Source organism: Grus americana, chromosome 25, assembly GCF_028858705.1.
Source record: "Grus americana isolate bGruAme1 chromosome 25, bGruAme1.mat, whole genome shotgun sequence".
Taxonomy (NCBI): domain Eukaryota; kingdom Metazoa; phylum Chordata; class Aves; order Gruiformes; family Gruidae; genus Grus; species Grus americana.
The window spans coordinates 2,315,229-2,334,836 of NC_072876.1; the positions used below are offsets into that span (position 1 = coordinate 2,315,229).

At 55.5% G+C, this 19,608-nt stretch overlaps 2 protein-coding genes across 5 annotated transcripts in view; one reads left to right on the plus strand and one right to left on the minus strand.

Moving 5' to 3' along the window:
• PPFIA4 (PTPRF interacting protein alpha 4) overlaps positions 1-14,052 on the plus strand; it is a 61,499-nt gene extending 47,447 nt beyond the window's left edge. For 3 of the 4 annotated variants that reach the window (XM_054803473.1, XM_054803472.1, XM_054803475.1), the window contains 18 exons: positions 289-430; positions 680-885; positions 1,344-1,584; positions 1,819-1,854; positions 2,441-2,574; positions 2,742-2,905; positions 3,526-3,619; positions 3,823-3,904; positions 4,349-4,549; positions 5,516-5,578; positions 6,788-6,814; positions 7,770-7,945; positions 8,856-8,953; positions 9,624-9,799; positions 10,023-10,091; positions 10,926-11,103; positions 12,233-12,324; positions 12,813-14,052. In XM_054803473.1, coding sequence (XP_054659448.1) covers positions 289-430; positions 680-885; positions 1,344-1,584; positions 1,819-1,854; positions 2,441-2,574; positions 2,742-2,905; positions 3,526-3,619; positions 3,823-3,904; positions 4,349-4,549; positions 5,516-5,578; positions 6,788-6,814; positions 7,770-7,945; positions 8,856-8,953; positions 9,624-9,799; positions 10,023-10,091; positions 10,926-11,103; positions 12,233-12,291 — 2,146 coding nt within the window. In that variant the 3' untranslated portion in view covers positions 12,292-12,324; positions 12,813-14,052. The remainder of the gene's footprint in view (positions 1-288; positions 431-679; positions 886-1,343; positions 1,585-1,818; positions 1,855-2,440; positions 2,575-2,741; positions 2,906-3,525; positions 3,620-3,822; positions 3,905-4,348; positions 4,550-5,515; positions 5,579-6,787; positions 6,815-7,769; positions 7,946-8,855; positions 8,954-9,623; positions 9,800-10,022; positions 10,092-10,925; positions 11,104-12,232; positions 12,325-12,812) is intronic. The other variant, XM_054803474.1, reaches the window with a different exon arrangement.
• Positions 14,053-14,853: 801 nt separating this feature from the next.
• MYOG (myogenin) lies at positions 14,854-18,534 on the minus strand. Its single transcript, XM_054803483.1, has 3 exons — positions 18,055-18,534; positions 15,730-15,811; positions 14,854-14,978 (listed from the first exon to the last, which is right to left on the minus strand). The coding sequence occupies exons 1-3, from the start codon at positions 18,532-18,534 to the stop codon at positions 14,857-14,859; spliced, it is 684 nt and encodes a 227-aa protein (XP_054659458.1). The 3' UTR covers positions 14,854-14,856.
• Positions 18,535-19,608: the final 1,074 nt, after the last annotated feature.

A 19,608-nucleotide genomic window follows, 5' to 3' on the forward strand; every position in this document is an offset into this window, starting at 1 on the left:
GTACTGCAGCACAGAGGGAGGTAGCAGCAGGGTAGTGCCCAGGGCTGAGCTCCCTACAGTCTGTGAGCACATCTCCAGGGTCAGCATGGGGGGAATGGGGAACCCTTTTCCGGAGCCTGGTTTTGCATCATTTTGTGCAGAGCAGGCAGGCATCGCTGGGGTGGGCGTCCTGGGGTGACCTCGTCCTCCTCCTCTGTCCTGAGCTAGTCTGGGCTGCAAGGGGAGCAGTCCGAGCACAGGAGCATCCTTGCATGGAGCAATGTCCGCAACAGGATTCTTTCTCCCCAGGTCCCATATGGGCAGCGCCACGGACCTGCGCTTTCCACTGAGCGCCGTGGTCCATGCCCCCGCCGAGCCCTTCAGCACAGCCCCGGGCCTGCCTCGGGCGCAGAAGGGCCGATTTGCCGCCCGGCGAGAGGAGCCAGCCAAGGTAATCCATCTTCATGCCAGCACGGGGTCAGGGTTGGGATCACCTCCTGCCTTGCATGCTGGTCTCATGTGTCCATGATCTGGGGACATGGGGCAATTTCCTTCACCTGGTGCGTGGATGGGGGTAACATGGTAGGAAGGGTTTCCCCACTGGGATTGCGTTCAGGTGTGACTGTTGCATGGAGGTCTCCAGTTTGGCTTTTGGAGACATGGGGGTGCCATGTAGGACCAGTGAACCTTGTTCCCCCAGGACTGGGAGCAGGCCCAGGCAGGCAGCGTCCTGGCCACGGGGCCGCATGCGTTCGACAGTGACCCCGAGATCTCTGACGTGGATGAAGATGATCGTGAGACGCTCTTCAGATCCATGGATGTGCTTTCTCCCAGTGGGCACTCAGATGCCCAGACGTTGGCCATGATGCTCCAGGAGCAGCTGGATGCCATCAATGAAGAGATCAGGTAGCAGCCATGGCCAAAACCCACCACTGCCTTGCTCTGAAATGGCTTGGGGGGGGGGGCAACAAACTGCCAGGCAGTGGGAGGAGGTTCTGATGCCCTAAAATTGAGATCTTGGTCCAGCTTCAGCCAGGGAAATGGCTCCAGGACATCCAGCCTCAGGGCTTGGTCCTTCCTGCACATGGCTCCCTGTCCCTCAGCTACACCAGTGCTGGCTCACAGAAAGGATCACTGTTTTAGAAAAAAGTCCCCCACTAATATTAAAAGAAATCGTGGTGTGTCTCAGCTGTGGTTTATGTGGATCCTGATGGGTCTTTCTGTCATTCCTGGAGATTGAGGGATCGAGTCACAGCACCTAAAGTGCATTTCCCGAGGGTAAGGAGATCCTATGGCTGGGAGATGTGAGATGACTCCCCAGAAGGGTGGGGAACTGGGAGTTCTGAGTCCCACTGCTCCCCCAGGATGATCCAAGAGGAGAAAGAGTCCACTGAGCTCCGCGCAGAGGAGTTGGAGACCCGTGTCACGAGCGGCAGCATGGAGGGCCTCAACCTCACCCAACTCTGCAAAAGGGCTTCCATCCCCACCTCACTGACAGCCCTGTCCCTGGCCAGCTCATCCCCACCGCTCAGTGGCCGCTCCACCCCCAAGCTCTCCTCCCGCAGCGCCGCTCAGGACCTCGACCGCATGGGGATCATGACATTGGTGAGGAGGCGTGCAGGGCGGACGGGGGGCTGGACAGGGTGTTTGCGTGGCTGCCTGGGGTGGGACCGATGCCCCAGTGTCCACACGGGTCTGTGGGAGGGTAATGTGGAATGGGGGTGCCCATGTTTGCTGCCTCCCAGCCTGGCACGCCTGGCCCTGGGGCTGCTCTGCGCGGGAGTTCTCCATTAACTGCCCCCCTTTCTGTGTCTCTCTCGCTTTCCCCCTTGCAATCAGCCCAGCGACTTGAGGAAGCACCGGAGGAAACTGCTAGTGAGTGGCTCCCATCCCGTTGGTTTTTGTCCAAGCCCCTTTTCCAGCCTGCTCCTGGCTTTGTCCACACCAGGTCAGGGTGCAGCAGGCGCGGGATGGAGCTGGGGACCCCAGGGATTCAGCAGGAGGATCATGGGGATCCCATAAGGTGCTTGGAGATGTGCCGGCTGGCAGCCTGGGGGGTCTGGCAGGACATGGGGAGGTTCAGAAAGCCACTGGGTCCTCAAACATTGTGTGTCCCCTCTGGCGACAGGGTGTCTTTGGGACATTCCCGTCTGTGCTCCTCAGAGCCCTGTGCTGAGGGCCAGCAGCTTCTGTCCCCACACCCTGACCTGGACCATGGGGCTGCATCCTCTCCTCCCTGTTCCCAGGATCTTGGCCATACGGCCACATCCTCCCCATCTGCTTGGGCATCTCGAGCCATTGCCAGAGCTCTAGTTCAGGCCAATCCTGGAGCGTGGCAAAGCCTCAGGGCCATGGTGGCTCTTTTGGCCATGCCTCCATGGAGCAAGAGAGAGGCAGGCAGCAGGGCAAGGATGGAGCTGGGCTTTGGCTGCCCAGCCTCATGGCTTCTCTGCTTGTTCAGTCACCTGCAGCTCGGGATGAAAGCCGAGAGGATAAAACCACCATCAAATGTGAGACGTCCCCCCCATCCTCACCCAGGACGTTGCGGCTGGAGAAGCTGGGCCACCCAGCACTAAGCCAGGAGGATGGGAAGAGGTATGCGAAGCACCCTTTGGATCTTACACCAGTGCCTGCTCTGTTGGTTTGAGGATTTACATGGGGCAAGCATGGGATTGTGGGACGGGCTGGGGTTTGCCATGGCTTGTGCGCTGCTCGGGAATAACCTAAAGGCTTTGCTGTTCCTCTCCCTCCTCCATCCCCAGCTCGCTGGAGGAGCAGGCCAGCAACCCCAGCAGCAACAGCAGCCAGGACTCCCTGCACAAGGGCTCCAAGAGGAAGGGGATCAAATCCTCCATCGGGCGCTTGTTCGGGAAAAAAGAGAAGGGTCGCTTGATTCAGCTGAGCAGAGAAGGGGCCACGGGGCAGGGTCCGTGAGCAGCCCTATTCCCATTCGTGCCGGGCGGGTGTCCTCTTGGGCCAGGCTCTCCGCACGCCTCCTGGCACTGTCTGCCTTTGGGGTGCTGTTGGGGTGACAGGCGGAGGAGCAGGGACACCCCTGCTGGTTTGGGGACATTGGGCCCACTGGCTCTGGGCTCCCTGCAGCTTCAGGGCAGTTGGGTCCTGGTGCTTTCTGCCCCGCAGCCATTTCTAGCCTGAGCATGGTATCAGTCTTAATGCTCTGGAAGAGCTGCAGTGAGGATACTGACCCCCCATCACTGTATCTTACCTTTAATGTCCCCAAATCTGCTTCCCCCGCCATGGGGCCTTCTTGATTTTGCAGAGCCCTTTGGTAGGAGCAGCTTTTCCACTCGTAAATCCTTTACTGCTTCAATGTTGAGCATTTTGAGATGGGAGGGATGACAGGTGGGGATCCCCTTGAGCTTCCCCGGGATGTAGGGGGGCTGTGGGGCTGGTTGGAAATGGAGACTGTCACCTCCTGTGCTGCGATTGTGCATCCCTGAGACCCTGGCATGGGGACTGTGGCAGTGCCCATACTGACCCTGTGGGATATCACACTGATGTGAGGATATCTTGCTTGCCCAACAGTGCTGCTGACGGACATGGAAGTGGGCATGCAGGACCCTCTGGGACTTGGCAAACTGGGTGCTCAAGCTGAGAAGGATCGGCGCCTGCGGAAGAAGTGAGTGAACGTCTTTCCCTGCCCCAGTAAGAAAAAGTCCTGCATGATGCCTGAGAAGCCATGGCATGGGGCTTCTCATCTTCACCCTCTCTTGAGCCCTTTTAGCTCCTTCATTGCTGGTTCTTTCTGCCCATGGTCTATTCCCTTTCTAGAGCTGCACCCTTCCCCCCAGTAAATCACTCTCCTGCTTCTGTTTCCTCCAGGCACGAACTCCTGGAAGAAGCTCGGAGGAAAGGATTGCCCTTTGCTCACTGGGATGGCCCCACTGTCGTCTCCTGGCTGGAGGTGAGGCAGAGCATGCCTGTGCGTTGTCCCCATGCTCCAACAGCTTTGCGGTTGCCATCAGTCTGTAGGTGCTCCCCCAGCAGCAGTACAGCACCCTGCAGTCCCACCATGCTTGGTCCGTGCACATGGTTGGTGATTGTAAAACTTGGGAGAACAGAGCAGATCCCCAGATCCCGCACATGTTCTGTAGAGTTGTGGTTTGGGGCTTCCTCAAGAGCACACCTTAGCTTTGAGTTGAAAAGCTCAGTGGGTCCTCTGTCCCTGTGCTGTGTCCATCGGATACAGGGATGCTAGGCTGCCCACAGGCCATCTGGGCAAGGTACAAACGAAAAAGGAGTTCCATGTGGCTTTGATACTGAGCTTCAAACAGGGTGGCCTTGATCCTACCAGAAGAAGTTAGGGAAGGTCAACAGGCCAGTCACTGGCTTTGTCCTGTTTTGGCAGCTCTGGGTGGGGATGCCAGCCTGGTATGTTGCCGCTTGCCGAGCCAACGTGAAGAGCGGAGCCATCATGTCGGCCCTGTCTGACACTGAGATCCAGAGGGAGATCGGCATCAGCAATGCACTGCATCGCCTGAAGCTGCGTCTGGCCATCCAGGAGATGGTCTCGCTCACGAGCCCTTCAGCACCACCCACCTCACGAACAGTAAGTGCTCCATGCCACAGACCTCCTCTTCCCCCAGCCAGCCCCTCCATGGGGCAGGACGATACACTTGTTTCTCCCGTTTCCCTGACTCTTTGGGACCACAGTGGTCCCAGGGAGTCCCAGTGTCACAGGCAAGCGTGGCCATGGAGGGGGTGATGTTCCCTCATGGACCAGTCAAGCCACCAGACATGTGTCCTCAGGTGCAAAGGTCATTTACGGCCATTGGGTGTGATGCACTTTCCCGTCTTGAGGCACCAGCAGATGCTCTTGTCCTCACACTCAGAGGCTGTCAGCAAGAGGCTGAGCAGCCTGCAGAGAGCAAAGCTCAGGGACTGTCTGCCCTGGAGAGGATGAAATCCCACCCAAACAGCACATTCATGATTTACAGGGTCAACTCGGTTGTGCACAGCCGTTTTCTCAATCATTTCAATACAAGCCTTTTCCTGGGACTGTGTGAAATTCCTGGGGCAAGTCAGAGCAATCACAGATCCCAGCCTTGCCCTGGATAGCACATGGAATGGATGGAGGGATCATGTCTTGTGCTGGTCCCCAAAACCCCTGAGGGATTAATGGTGCCCCAGTAATGCCAAGATACATCTGTAGAAATGCAGTCAGCAGAAAGGCCTCGAGCGTGTTGTGTCCCCTCAGATGGCCGTGGCTGGGGTCACAGCTGTCAGAGACAAGCCTGCAGGCTCCGTGAGCATAACACCAAAGTATAAAGGCAGCCAAAGGGCCAGTGGTCCTTGCTGTGCTCTCTATGGCTGCACAGACAGCCCAGGGTCCTCATGGCAGCGTGCCACCAGCCCAAGCTGCAAGGATGCTGCAAGATCTCCCCAGTACGGCTCCAAGCGCAAGGGTGGCCTGATCCTCCATCAGCCTGAGTGAGGCTTGTTTCCAGCGCGGTTGTGAACCGAGGCCACGACTCCATGGTGGTTTACCCTGACCACTGTGCTCTTTTCCCTGCAGTCCTCCGGAAACGTCTGGGTCACCCATGAGGAGATGGAGAACATGGCGACTTCCACCAAGACGGTGAGGCTGGCTGGCCCCACTGCCGCTGCACGGTGTATCGGTTACCAAGCTGAGCTCTGGGCATGCATTAACACGCTAAACCCCGGGAGGGAAGGGGATCTTTGCTACGTCTCATGTGTCAGCTCTTGGCCAGCACCATGCACCTGTTTAGAAACCATCTTTCAACCTCTAATATCCCAACAATTTCCAAAACTGGCTTAAAAACCATCAGATGCCTTTTCCTTTGTCAAGCCCCTGTGGATTTTACTGGGTTTCTAGAGTAGTTTGTCTGTTGTTTGTGAGTTAGAGGAAAGAAAAGAAAGACAAAAACCAAGAGTGATCTCAGATAGAGACCCACATTGGTTATTCTACACCCGGAGAAGTCACCATCTAATCTCCTGTTGACCTTGGCACACCCAAATATTGTCCCCACTGTCTGTCCCTGCCACTCTGACTGATAGCTTGGGGTCCCTTAGAGAGATGTGGCCATGCTCCCAAAAGCTCTGGCTCCTTTGGAAATATGTAGCTATGTGCCCCTCTCTCCAACTAGACCCTATGCCCATGTCTCAGCGTAGGAGCAGCGTTTTGGATTTGTTGTGTGAATGAGGCATTTTATTGAAGCTTGTGTCTGCTAGTCAAGTAGCACAGACCTGTAACTGGCACCTGTAACTGGTGGGTGCTTTTTGGGGGCAGAGAGCTCAGAGTTACGGCAGGGATGTGACACATTCCCTTGGCAGGTTTTATGAGGTTGAACAAAACCAGCACAGGTTGACAAGGGAAGAAGTAGCTATAAAATTGGCAGATTGGTCTGGGCAGCCCCTCTGGGGGTTGTGACCCGTGAGCTGAAGCTTAGGTTTCTCTCTGCACCCATCTGTCTTTGGGGGACCCGAGAACTACCCATATTTCGCAGGAAAGATGCATGAGCCCTAGTGTCTGTGCCATCTCCAGCCCAATGCCCATCAGAAAAGCCTCATCCTGTGTACTCCTTACTGGACTGAGAGATGGGGTGAAACCCGGGCCCAGCAGGGTCGGGATGTCCCCAGCACCCTGTCGACAAGGCTGAGCTCCCCGAGCCGTGCAGCCATGAGACCAACCCCCATCCCCTCTGGGTCACACCGTGCTGAGGGGTCCCACGCTCAGCACACATGGCACACACTTTCACGGTGCAGGGCTGCCGGGTACTGACTTTACCTGTCCTTTCTATTGACATGCCGCATGTGTCACGCTTAGGACACAGAGGAAGGCAGCTGGGCACAGGTGAGGCCCCCGTGTCACCCTTTTCCGCGGGCGGTACATGGGGTGGTTGTGGGAGGGGGAGCTGGAACATCACAGGGCACCCAGGGAATGAGCTTGGGGCATCAGTATTGGCCAAGTCCTGCTTGGAGTCGAGCCTGCACCCTGTGGTTGCTCCTCCGAGCCATCTCTCGAGCATGGGGTGATCCTCCTTGGACCTTGCATAAAGCAGCATCCTTCTCTGCTTCAGGCAGAGTGGCTTTTTCTATGTAAGACACAGATCCTGTGTTAAAATCCCAACGTAAGAGTGACCAGCCACCCCACATGGGAGGCAGGTTTCTAGCTGCACAGACATCTAGTTTTCACCATTTTTTTTAGCCCCACGTTCAGAGTATAGACCATTTTCATGAACTGAAAAGGTGGGAGGAAAGATTCCTGCTTGGATCCATCTCTTCTGGTTTTAACTCTCTCAATTGTTTTACTTTTATTCTGGTGGATTTTATTTCATTTTCGGACCCAGAATCAGCTTGCAGTGAAAGAGAATGGATGTTTTTCTGCCCTAAATGGACTTTTTTTTTCATTTTGAAGACATAAAGCATCTTCACATTTGGTGATTTCTAAGCTGCTTAAAAATCAGTTGGGAATTCACTGAAACCTATTTCTTAGTTAATTGTTTCAGCTTTCATGAATGTGCTTTTTCCAGAAGAAGCTGGTCATACAGTCCACCTATCCCTTATGCTTGCCTTTTGGCTACTGCCTTGTCTCCTTGGGGAACATCAGTAGGACACAGACCATGGCCAACAGGGCTGTTCCTTCCAGCTCCTTCAGTACAAACTAGGATTAAACTCCTCTGGCCTAGGTTTAGTCCTCAGGACAGTGACCTCCAGGCTGCAGCATTGAACTGTCACTGGTCTCCTGGGAGTCTGCAGCTCCACCAAGTCCTGGTTTCCCCCTAGCTTCTCCATTCGCTTCTCCACAGACACTGGCCTATGGAGACATGAACCACGAGTGGATTGGGAACGAGTGGCTGCCCAGCTTGGGTCTCCCACAGTATCGCAGCTACTTCATGGAGTGTCTTGTTGATGCACGGATGCTGGACCACCTGACCAAGAAAGATCTCAGAGTTCATTTGAAGATGGTGGACAGCTTCCACCGGTGAGTCCCCTCCTTCAGGAGGTCCCTGGTTCAGTGTCTGCATATGGAGCAGAGGATGGAGCAATTTGAGGGATTCTACCCTGTCGTGGCCAGCCCTAGTGCTGGAGGATGGCTCTTCTAGGCTAAAATCAACCACCTGATCTGGGGCAGCTGGTATGGGCAAATGTTCTTCTTCAGCACACTCCTTCCAGCAAAATTGCAGAGGACCAAGCCTTCTCCTGGCTGTAGAGCAAACCACAGGCAAAAAAAAAGCTCATCCCACCCAGTCTCCCACTGGCAGGCAGAACAGTCATCTGCCAGCAGCTAAGCTTGAAGAAGGCTTGTGCCATCCCAACCACCTTGCTCAAGCACCAGTACCTACATCTGCTGACCACCAGTGCTCAGATCAGGAATGGTTATGGTGGGAATCATGGGCATTGGCTCATTCCTTTCTCTGGCATGCAGGGAGGAAGGGATGCACATCCTGGCATGGCTTTTGAGTGGGCAGATCAGTACCCCAGTCCATGGGGTACCACCGTCTACCCCAGCCATGGGGCTGTGTCTACAGACCTGCCAGGGCCCTCCCTGCTCTGGGGATGAACCCTTCAGGCTGGAGCAGCCCCCATGGGCTGGTTCTCCCCAGCCACCGAGCTCTGAGTATTGTTGCTTAGATCTGCACATTCTCAAGAAGGTAGAACAGAGTAAAACTGACGGAGTGGGGAATTACCATGAAAGGGAGGGACATTCTCTATTTTCCGGCCAAGATCTTCCCTTTGGGTTGTGTCTGGGCTGACCCAAACCTGAACTGAAGCATCCTTTGGGCATGTGGAGACCAAGAAGGGAAGTGGGTCCCTCCACGGGTCCCTCCAAGCCACCTGCCCCACGATACTGAGCCGTCCTGAGGGTTGGGTGACATCTTGTGTCCTTGCAGCACCAGCCTGCAGTACGGCATCATGTGCCTGAAGAGGCTCAACTACGACCGCAAAGAGCTGGAGAGGAGGCGAGAAGAGACCCAGCACGAAATCAAAGGTCAGCAGCCACATATACAATCCAGCTCTGGAAAAGGAGATGAGAAACCTCCCAAGAGATACCCAGTGATGGTCTCTGCTATTCCTTATTTTTAACACAGCATTTTCCTGGGGAAAATCATTATTTCTGAGCAACCATGCCTGGAGGGCTCTTCTCCAAGGGGAACCTCCCTGCAGTATTTCCCCAACAGATCGCTCCAGGTGCTTTTATGCAGCTCAGTGAGACATGAGGAGGGAGGAAGGGTGTCAAGACAGGAAAGATCCACTGCAAGCATCAGATAGGCTTCTCCTGCCCCTTTCAAATGCTTAGGACACCCCCCCAGCTTGCTCAGCCTCCCCTTCCTCATTCGCTGTCCTGAGATTCCCTACGCATCTGGCTGCTGCTTAGATTACATCTAATTATTGATAATGCCCCTAATTACACCAGCAGCCGTGGGTTCTTAGGATTAATTTTCACAGTTGTTTTCTGCCTGTTATTTCAGCATTCAGTTTGGTAAATTGAAGGGAGCTGTTCCTGGCGCTTGAGCACCCAGTATTGCTGCTGGCTCAGGAAGGAGAGTCCCAGGATCAGCCTGGGGCTGTGCCAAAGCATTTCAGGACATCAGCAGGTCCCCGCACAACCAAGAGCGTGGTCTGAGCTGGCTCTGAGACATGTCCTTGCTCTTTTGCAGATGTGTTGGTGTGGACCAATGACCAGGTCATTCACTGGATCCAGTCCATTGGGCTTCGCGAGTATGCAAACAACCTCATCGAGAGTGGGGTGCACGGGGCACTTCTGGCCCTCGATGAAAACTTCGACCACAACAGCCTGGCACTCGTGTTGCAAATCCCCACGCAGAACACACAGGTAACAGCAGCATCCTTAGGGGATTTTGGAGGAGGGTGGCTAGCGTGGGACACTGTTGCGGTGTGACTCCACCAGTCCCACCGACTCAACTCTGCCTTTCAAAGCAGAGCACTCAGATGGCACGTGGGCTTTTTCTCTGTTGTTCTCAGACTTTCCTGGGATGGGAGTTTGTGCTGGAAACTGTTCCCACCAACGGGGAATGCTCATTTTTTGTTATTCTCAGGCTCGACAAGTGCTGGAGAGGGAGTTCAACAACCTGCTCGCCTTGGGCACAGATCGGAGGCTGGACGATGTGAGTACCAGACCTCTCCCACCTCTAGATCATGCTGAGCGCCTGTTCTTGCGCAAGAAACAGGAGAGGCAGGACCTCTACTCCCTCCTTGTCCAAGGGAGTCAAATAGTGCCTCACAAACTCTTTAGAGCAGTCACATGAGCAGTATCAGTGGAATAAGCTAAAACTATTAGACAAGGCCCCGAGGAATGTGCTGCCAGGCTGTGGACGCAGGTGAGGTAGAATCCTGTGCATCCTTTCTAGCCTCATGCTTGGTGGGCTGAATTTCAAGTAGGCTCAGCTGACTCTCCTTGCCAGCTGCTTTAATATTGCCTTTTTAGAGTCACAGATGTTCTGGGCATGACACATCTGTGGCGGGTAAAGCTCGTGGGTTGGATGCCCCATTAAGCAGCCAGAAAGCTGTTCACGTTGAGTCACTGAAGGTGGGAATTCATCTAGATCCCTCCTATGTGTATCTTTCCTCCATGAGATAACATAGCAGAGCTAGTCAGGGCTCTCTGTAGAGCAGAGAGAGAAGCAGGTGCTTCCAGATGCCATTATCTGGCCAAGGTTAGATGCATCCCTTGGGGACTTTACTGGGGCTTGTGTGTTGATGTCTCTGAGGCATCTTTGCAGACAGGCTGGAGAGAAGAGATAGGCAAGCTGGAAAAGATGAAGCCTATGTTGTGGGATCCTGGTGAGGTCTCCTATGTCCTTGGGTCAATCTGATCACACACTTCTGTTTGAGTTGGTACAGGCACACCCTAATTAGGTGGAAGCAGTGCTGGTATCTCATAGGGGCAGAAGGTCCTGCTGCCACTGATGCTGGGCTCATAATCTGCTCCTCTCTCACAGGGCGACGACAAGACCTTCCGTCGAACCCCGTCCTGGCGAAAGCGCTTCCGCCCGCGAGACATTCACAGCATCAACATGCTCAGCGGTTCGGCTGAGACACTGCCAGCCGGCTTCCGTGTCACCAGCCTGGTGCCCCTGCCCCCTCCATCCGCCCCTGCCAAGAAAATGCCCCCAGAAGGTAGGTCACCACCATCTCCCCAGGGTCCTCTCCCACCCCTGCTCAGACCTCATGGGGAATGTGGGGAATGATGTGCCACCAGGGAGAGAGGCTAGCTGATCACCTGCGATGCTGAATCCATGTAATCCTTGAGCTGTTGTCTGCTGTAAATTGTCAGGGTTATTTCAGACTCTGGTCTGGTGTGTGGTTTCTTTGTTTTGAACTGCCGGGATGAGGAAGAAGGCTGGATTGGGGCACAAAATGGGGCTAAGTGTCACCCACCCTGGGTTTGGCATCCAGGTCAGAGCCTGTTGGGGTAGCGTTGGGGGCTGTCAGGAAGCAGCAGCCCATTCTGGGACAGTCTTGTCCCCATTTTGGAAACCATCCCCAAAGAGACTGAATTAACCAGCTCCAGTCAGTCCGAGCACTGCTGAGCTCTCAGAGCTGGCCGAGACGTGCTTTGGCACGCTTGCTGCCCGTGCTGCTGGCTGTCGTGTGTTATAGCTGAGTGTATGTGTCGCAGGCTCTGCCCCACCACCACACAACTCTTTTCTACAAGTTATCTTGGTCCCTTCCAAAGCTGTAGGGAGGCACAAGCTCCAGCCAGGTCACCCCGGTTTGTCCCCTGGACCAGGAACTCTGGTGCCACTGTTCCAAACTATCTGCCACCTGGTGCAGAGCTGGCTTCCACAGGCTCAGAAATCAGTGTACGAAGGAGCATTAAAAACTTGTGTTTTCACGTTCCGGTTTCAAGCCCCAGGCTCAGCTCTCATCCTCCTGTCTCCAGATTTGCTCAAAACTCACAGTTTTCCATCCAGAAGTTTGGGTCAAATTTCTGCTCGACCCTGGAAGCTGCAATTCCTACCCATCTGAGGACAATGAAACCTGGGACAAAATCCGTAGGTCTGACAACACCCAGACACGGGTGGCAGGGAGCTCGCTGCCCGAGAGTAGGGATAGCAAGCAGCAACTTTCCAAATACTCTGGAGCCTTGGAAGCATCAGAGCTGGCCGAATGTGCCTCTTCCTTTCACCCTCGCCTTCATATGGCTTCAGTGCACGGACACTGCTTAATAAATGTTTCGATGGGAAGCTGAGGGCTAATTGGAACAGTCGCTAATTGCACACTCTGCTCTTTGACTCACTTCCAGTTGGTGCCTCTGGGTCGCCAAGGCTGGAGACCTCCACGGTCCGGACGTACTCCTGCTGAGGGTCAGCGTGACGGGAACCAGCCCAGCCCTGGGTAAGTGTGAGGAGGACCGAGGCCTCAGAGCTGGATGGGGACCGAGAGGAGAGCACGAGGCCCAGCGTCCTCTGCCCAGCATCACCCGGGCGGGGTGTCTGCCTTCACCAAGGTTTGCCTCGCCATGGAGGAGCACGGAGACCTCAGTGGTGGGGGAACAGCCCACTGCTGCCTGAGGCTCACAGGACCCTGGAATGATGCAGAAGGGATGCTCAGCATCCCAACCACGTACAGTTTGTCCAGTCCCTGGAGAGACAGCTCCGCTGGGGACCCCAGGATGCCACCCTAGATGGGGGGATCCCACTGGGGTGAGGGAAGGATAGTCAAGCACTTCAGAGAGTCTCCTGGGACCTTGCTGTACCCTGGGGCACGGCTCCCCTGTGCCAGGAGGATTCCTTACCAACTCCATCTGGGTTTGTTGTCCTGTGGGTGCTCGGGGGGGAGATGAGCCACCATCCTCACGGGTCCTTTCCCATTTCATTTCTCAGCACATCCCCACTATCCGTACGGCCACGCGCTGGCTGCCTTTCAGGACAAGCGCCCAGCCTGCGCCTGTTCCTCGGCCCAAACCAACAGACGCTGCAGTGTCGCTGCTGTGGACCGAAAAGGATGCTCCCCCTTCTGCTCGTGCACCCCACCGTTTCCCCTGGCTCCCCTTGGCTCCCGCCTGCGGCTTGTCCGCCCACCTCTCCCCGCACTGGCCGGGCTACGGATGTGCTCGCTGCGTGCCCGCTCGATTGCTGGCAGAAGCGTGGTACAACCCAGCAGAGTGGCAGAGATGCCCCAAAAGTGGGCTGCAATATTTGGAAACCTTTCTCCTGCCTGGTTCATGTTGCCAATGCGCCGTGGGCTGCTGCACTGACTCGCCCAAGCCCCAAGCATCGGGGACGCTGCTGCCCACAGGACTCGAAGCCAAGGAAGATTCAGGCTCATGAAAATCCTCACGCTGGGGCAGCCGGGCAAGGAGTTGCCCCCAGGGGAACCGGGGCCAGTGCCAAGGTCAGCGCTACACGGGACGGAGCAGGGACCGGCCATTGTGGGGGCAAGGAGAACGGCTGTCTGCCAAGAGGTGGGCGGTCAGGGTGCTGTGTTTTGGGGTGCTGCCAGACACCACACGGGGGGGGAGGCTGCGCCTGCACGGCGGGTCCACGAAGGGCTGCGTGGGGAAGGGCTGGAACCGCCCCATATGGCTCACTGCTGGCCGGGACGGTACCTGACACCCACGGGACAGGGGACCCTCCTTGGGCGCCCAGGAGAGACACGGCAGGGGCACCCACCGCCCCGGGACGTGCCCATCCCTTCCCCTCCGGGTGCAGAGGAGATGCTCTTCCCTCCTGCCTCCAAGCTACAGACAGGGATCAATCCAGGAGGCTCTTAACTCTTCCCATTTCTTCCCCGTAGGGTAGGATCTCTTCGTCTCCTCATGCCACGTTTGCCTTGTGTGGCCCCTATTTCTGATGTGATATTTATTGATGGCTGGAATGACCTTATACTTATCATGTGCTGTCTGGAAGTGCAATATCTGAGAGGCTATACAGTCACGATGTCTTTTCGGTGTATTATTTGCCTAATACAGTATTAAATATTTTTTTAATTTGAAGAGTCAGTGAGCCCTTTATATCAATGCCCTATTTCTTTCATCATATTATTGGTACTGCATGGACTCCAAACCCTGGATCGGGTCAGGAAAGGATGTATGTGTGTTCCAATAAACAGGATTTTAAAACAGTGCTGGCTTGAGCCTTCTTTCTAGAGCCCAAATTAAAAATGCAATTAATTTTTAGCTCCCCTGAGAGTTTTTGGGCTACAGGGCTGAGCCCAGTTGCAAACCAGTGAAATCATTGGTCTCTGCAGGGCTGATTAAAGCCTGGGACATCCAGTTCCCACTGCTGAGTGACCATGCTGAGGTCCAGCTGGGTTTTCTGATATGGAAAAATCCCCAACCTGGGAATTAGGGGAGACCTGCACAGAGGAGGACAGCGGTAAAGGAAGCCCCGAGCCATTCAAACAAGAATGCCTTTATTTAAAAAAAAAAAAAAATCCAAATAAGTTAGCAAAAATAATAATAAAAAAACCCAAATGGCAACTCCACACAGCGTTCAGTAGAAAAGACGGTGCGGGCAGCCTCCGCGGGGCTCAGCACCCACGGGACGCCAGCCGGAGAGAGACGTTGGTCAAAGAGCATCTTGGAAAAAAATCAGCAAGCGAACCCAGCACACACATTGGCCCCCAAAAACCAATCGCCCCCAGACAGGGAGCGAAGCAGAGTCCGACGCCAGGCGGCTGCCTTGCGGGAACCGGGGCCGCTGCCAGCATGGGGCCTCGGCGCTGCCGAAATCCCACCTCTCCCCATCGTTTTTTTTCAGCTGGCCGAGCGGAGCATTTTGCGAGGAGTGGGAAAGGAGGCGAGTGGTTTCAGCGGTGCAGTCCACGACACCGGAGGGGTAAATACGATTTCCAGCGGCTGCACCCTTCCGGCATCTTACTCCCACCCTGTTACCAGCTCGAAGAGCCGCTGGGGTTTCCGCTGGCTCAGTTTTGAACCTGCTCCTCCTGGAACGTCACAGCCACGTCCTCCACGGCGATGCTCTCCACGATGGAGGAGAGCGAGTGGAGGTTGCGGTCCTCTGCCACGTCGTTGGCCAGGAGGTGATCTGCAGAGAGCAAGCGGATGATGAGTCTGCTGGGGACGGGGACCATGTGCTGGGGACGGGTCCTGGCTCCACACAGGGGGGACCCCACGATCCCCCACACAGCCAGAGTGACCTGGGGACCCGCTCCCAGCTCCCACTCTGGGAAGGGCAATGGGGAGTGAAACTTTTGGAAGCTTTTTAGGTTTTACTCCACACTGGAAAATAAGATTTAAGTTTCTGCCTTCTGGGGTAGAAACAGGTGGAATGGGCGGCGGGGGGGGGAATAACTGCAATAATGGAAAAAAAATCAGCAGCTGCAGAGGGGGTGTGGGGAGGGAAAGGGAACCCGAGGCAGCGATGCTCAGCGATACTCAGCACCGCAGCAGGCAAAGCCAAGCCAAGGGACAGCAATGGACGAACTCTTGATGGGGACCAAGCCACCGGGCTCTGGACTGCTGCAGTCTGGTTTCTCAGCTCCTAACAGCAGGCATGTTGGTGAAATCGGGTGGTGGGAGAAGCCTGAACTCACTAAGCATCGAGCCAAGGAGGTGCTGGAGGATCGATGAGCCTGGGGGGGAGCTCATCTCTATGCAACAGCGGGGTGGGAAGAGAAGGACAAGGCTCCTTTTGTCCTCCACTCTGATCATCTCCTGCTTGGGGACGGGGCTGGCTCAGTGATGCTCTGCTCCAGGGCTGCGGTGTCCCCCACTGCTGCCCCCCGCAGAGCCCAGCAAGGCTGCAGGACGCAGGGCCGAGGCGGGAAGGACCTTACCCGCAGGGTTGGTGCCGAACTCCAGCTGGCTGCTCCACTCGGGGCTGCAGGACGAGCTGCCGGACCTGCACTCGCTGGCCGCCTGCAAGGACCAGAGATGCCGACCATGGATGTCACCTCCTCCAGCCCGGGCAAAGCCCACCAGCCACCCCAAAAACATCCCAGGGTGACCAAACACTGCAGCACAATGACCCTGCGGAGATGGGCATGTCCCTCCCCACCTGCAAAGTGGCCAGAGGAGCCGACAGCATTCATGGTCCCCAGGACCCATCGGGGTCAGATGCTTTGTTAAACATAAAGGCTGAAAAAAAACCCCCTTTTTGGGCTCTGGACACAGGAGAAATGGGGCCATCCACCCACCGTGAGTAAAAAAAAAATGTCTCTTTACCCAGTGACTATGAGAAAGGGCTAGAGACGGACGAATGTCCTTGGGCAAAACAGCTTTTTGCTGAAATTCATCTAATCAAACTCATAAAAAGTGACACGCGGCTGGACACCCTCAGGCCATCCCAAGGGGATTTCTGGAGAAGATCTTTCAGCAGTTTGATTTGTGGATTTGAGGCTGAACGGCTATTTCAGAGAAAAGAGCTGACAGCCTGAAAAATGAGAGCGTTACTCAGCAAAGCTCTGAATTAATGTTGGTATGTGTCTTTATCTGGAAGTGGATGCCGGCCCAAGTTAAACCCAAAATATGATTTATAGGAGCAACCCCAAGAAGCCAACTATATGTAGCAGCCTAGAAATGGCACTTTGGGTCTACAAGCTCATGGCAGCACAGGCTAATTAATAAACATTTGGATTTGTTTCCCAATAAAGTAGGAAATTCTTACAGATAGGATTTCTTTTCCCCAAAAATACTGGATTTTGTACTGAATATGTGAACCTATGCCTGGGAGAAGGGACAGCTTGGAGCAGCAGTGACATGGGAACTGTTCAGTTTGGGGCACATTTGCAGGGGCAGCCAACAAATCCGCCCGAATCAAACCAAGTGGATACGTTGGGTTTACACTGGGAAATCCCAAGAATATATAGGATAGACCCTAAAAGCTTTTTCACTCCTTTATTCAGCTCTAAATGTTGGGTTACCTGCTGGTTTGCTCCTTAAATCCCTGAAAGGAGATGACTCTCCGTGAATTCCACTTTTCTGTGCCTCTTATAGTCCTTCCATATCCATATCCATATCTATACTGTCTATATATATTTCTACATCTACATCTACATCTACATCCACATCTACATCGATCTATATCATCTATCTCTATATCATCTCCATCTATATCACCTACACCTATAGCTATAGTTATCTATATATTTCACTATACAAAGCCTCAGAGCAGCAGGGAAGTGCATGCCCAGACATCTCCCCAGAAATCAGAGGGCAGACAAAATTATCTCTCGAAAACTTGGTTAAACCACCAAAATCTTGCGGTGCGGCGGGCCCCAGTTTGCAGCATCTCTGCTCAGGGCTGCAGCAAGACACGACCGCTGCGAGCATCCTCGCCTGGCTCTTGAATCAGCACCTTGGGCCCCAGAAACCGGAGGTGGCCGCGCACCAACCCCCTCGCCCTGTCCCCTGCCCTGTGGCACCAGCAATCACATGGGGACAGGGAGGGGGGAGGGAGGCTGTGGGTTTTGTGCCTAGGAGCTTTGATACTGGGGAGGGATGTCGCGGGATGCAGCAGGAGGTGTTTGGTCAGAGGCTTTGTGGGTTGTGCCACCCCGAGATGTTACAGGGAGAAACCAGGAGTGTGTGCATCTGTGAGCAGGGGGATTTGATTTGATTTTTTTTTATTTATTTTATTTTATTTTTAATTTAATTTAATTTAATCTAATTCTATGCTTTTTTATCTCATTTTTGCCTTTGTTGTCCCTCCCAAGCCCAGGCACACATACCACACAATGCAGTGCCCAGCACTGGACCACACAGCCTCCACTATATCCATACATAGGGAAAGACCGCTATCAGCCCCCTTGCTGGGGGATCTGAGCACCCAGCTGGGGATGGATCAGCGCTGCCTTGAGCCTGTATGCAGGACACATTTACCAGCCCATGTTAGCAGCATCTGCCTTGCCTCAGGGCTGGGGGTCCCGCTCCCCCCAGCAGGACCCAGTGCCCCAGAGCTACTCGCAATGCCTTTGCCCAGGATCACCCCCACAGGACATGCATCACCCCCACAGAGCATCACCCCCACAGAGCATCACCCCCATAGGGTATCACCCCCATAGGGTATCACCCCCATGGAGCATCACCCCCATAGGGCATCACCCTGGCGCTGGTCTGCAGCCCAGGTTTGGGGATCCCGGGGGATGCACAGAGACACTTACCCCGGGCTGGGGAGCAGCAGGGCGGAAGCGCAGGTCCCTCTGCTCCCGCTCCTGCTGGTTGAGGGTGCTGAGCAAGCTCTGCAGGCGCTCGATGTACTGGATGGCGCTGCGCAGGATCTCCACCTTGGGCAGCCGCTGGTTGGGGTTGAGCAGGGTGCTGCGTTTCAACGCCTCGAAGGCTTCATTCACCTTCTTCAACCTGCGTTTCTCCCGCAGGGTGGCTGCCCGCCGCCGGTCGATGGAGACCGTCTTCCGCTTGCAAACCTTGCAGGCCCAGGGCAGGCATTGCCCAGGGCAATGCTCAGGCAGGGCTGAGTCCTTCTCCTCCAAAGCCACCCTGCCCTCGGGACACAGGGCCACCTCGGGCCGCTCAGGGAATGCCACTGGCTCGTAGCCCTGCAAGCGAGAGCCCAGGAAATTTTCCCCATCGTAAAACCTCTGGTCCGGGAAAAAATAAGGGTTGGTCTCGAAGAGCTCCATGGACATGCGGGCAGCTCGGGGACGTGTGTGCGGCTTGGGGACGGCTGCTCCCTCTCCCCACGCCAACTGTTTGGTGCCATTTAAACCCCGGCGCTGGCATTAAATCACGGAGATAAATATAGAAAACCTAAAGGAAACCTGAGCCTGCCCTAAGCTGCTGCCTCACATCAAAACTTGTCCATCTGATTTCATGTGCTCTCTCTGCGGGGATTACACTGCCCGGACCACGGCCGTGCTGGGGCGGGGGGGGGTCTGGGGGAGCTGGCACGGTGGGGAGGGCAGCTCAGCCGCCCCACGAACAAGGGCTTTGTTTGAGCCCAGGGGTGCCACCGGGGACGGCGGGTGGCTGCCAGCTCCCCCCAGCATTCCTGCATCATCTGGTCCCTTCAGTTACGGCCGGGTTGGGGGGAGCCCACGGTGGCCTCGTGGCCAGCCCACCCAGCCAGGGCACCCTCAATCCCACAGCACCCTGGGTCTGCACCTTCCCTGCGGTCAGTCCCAACACCGGCACAGCATCCTCCGCCACTTGAATTTTCCCACACACACCCCCCCCAACTCTGCTCTGCCCCCCCACCTCTCCCACTCGCCCCCCATATTTCCTATGGTCCCATCCTGCCGGTGCATGTCTCAGCGTAAAGGCCTGATCCTGGTTATGCTGAAGCCATGGGGAAGCGGAGTAATCCAGCCCTGGGAGGGACATCCCGACGCAGGGAGCACCCTGGGGTCCAGCCCCTTCCCCTTGGGCACCCCTCACCATGCAGCGTGCGCCATGGTGCCAGCCCCCCCGCTCTGCTGCCTGTCCCTCCTGCCCGTCCCGCAGGAATGGAGCAGGCAGGACAGCACGAGGCTCAGCCTTTCCTCCACCATGGGCTCCCTGAAGGTCCCTGGCCAATCCCTCATCCCAGAGCAGCGTTTTTGGCACAAAATCCATGTTCGTGGCTTCTCCCAAGGGACACCTTCTGTGTATCCCCACTGCCCTCCCACTCCAGCTCTGGCTCATCCAATCTGGACCTCTGTACGTGCGGATAACCAAAGCCCCAACGCTGTCCTGCTGCACCCCTCTCCCAACAAAGA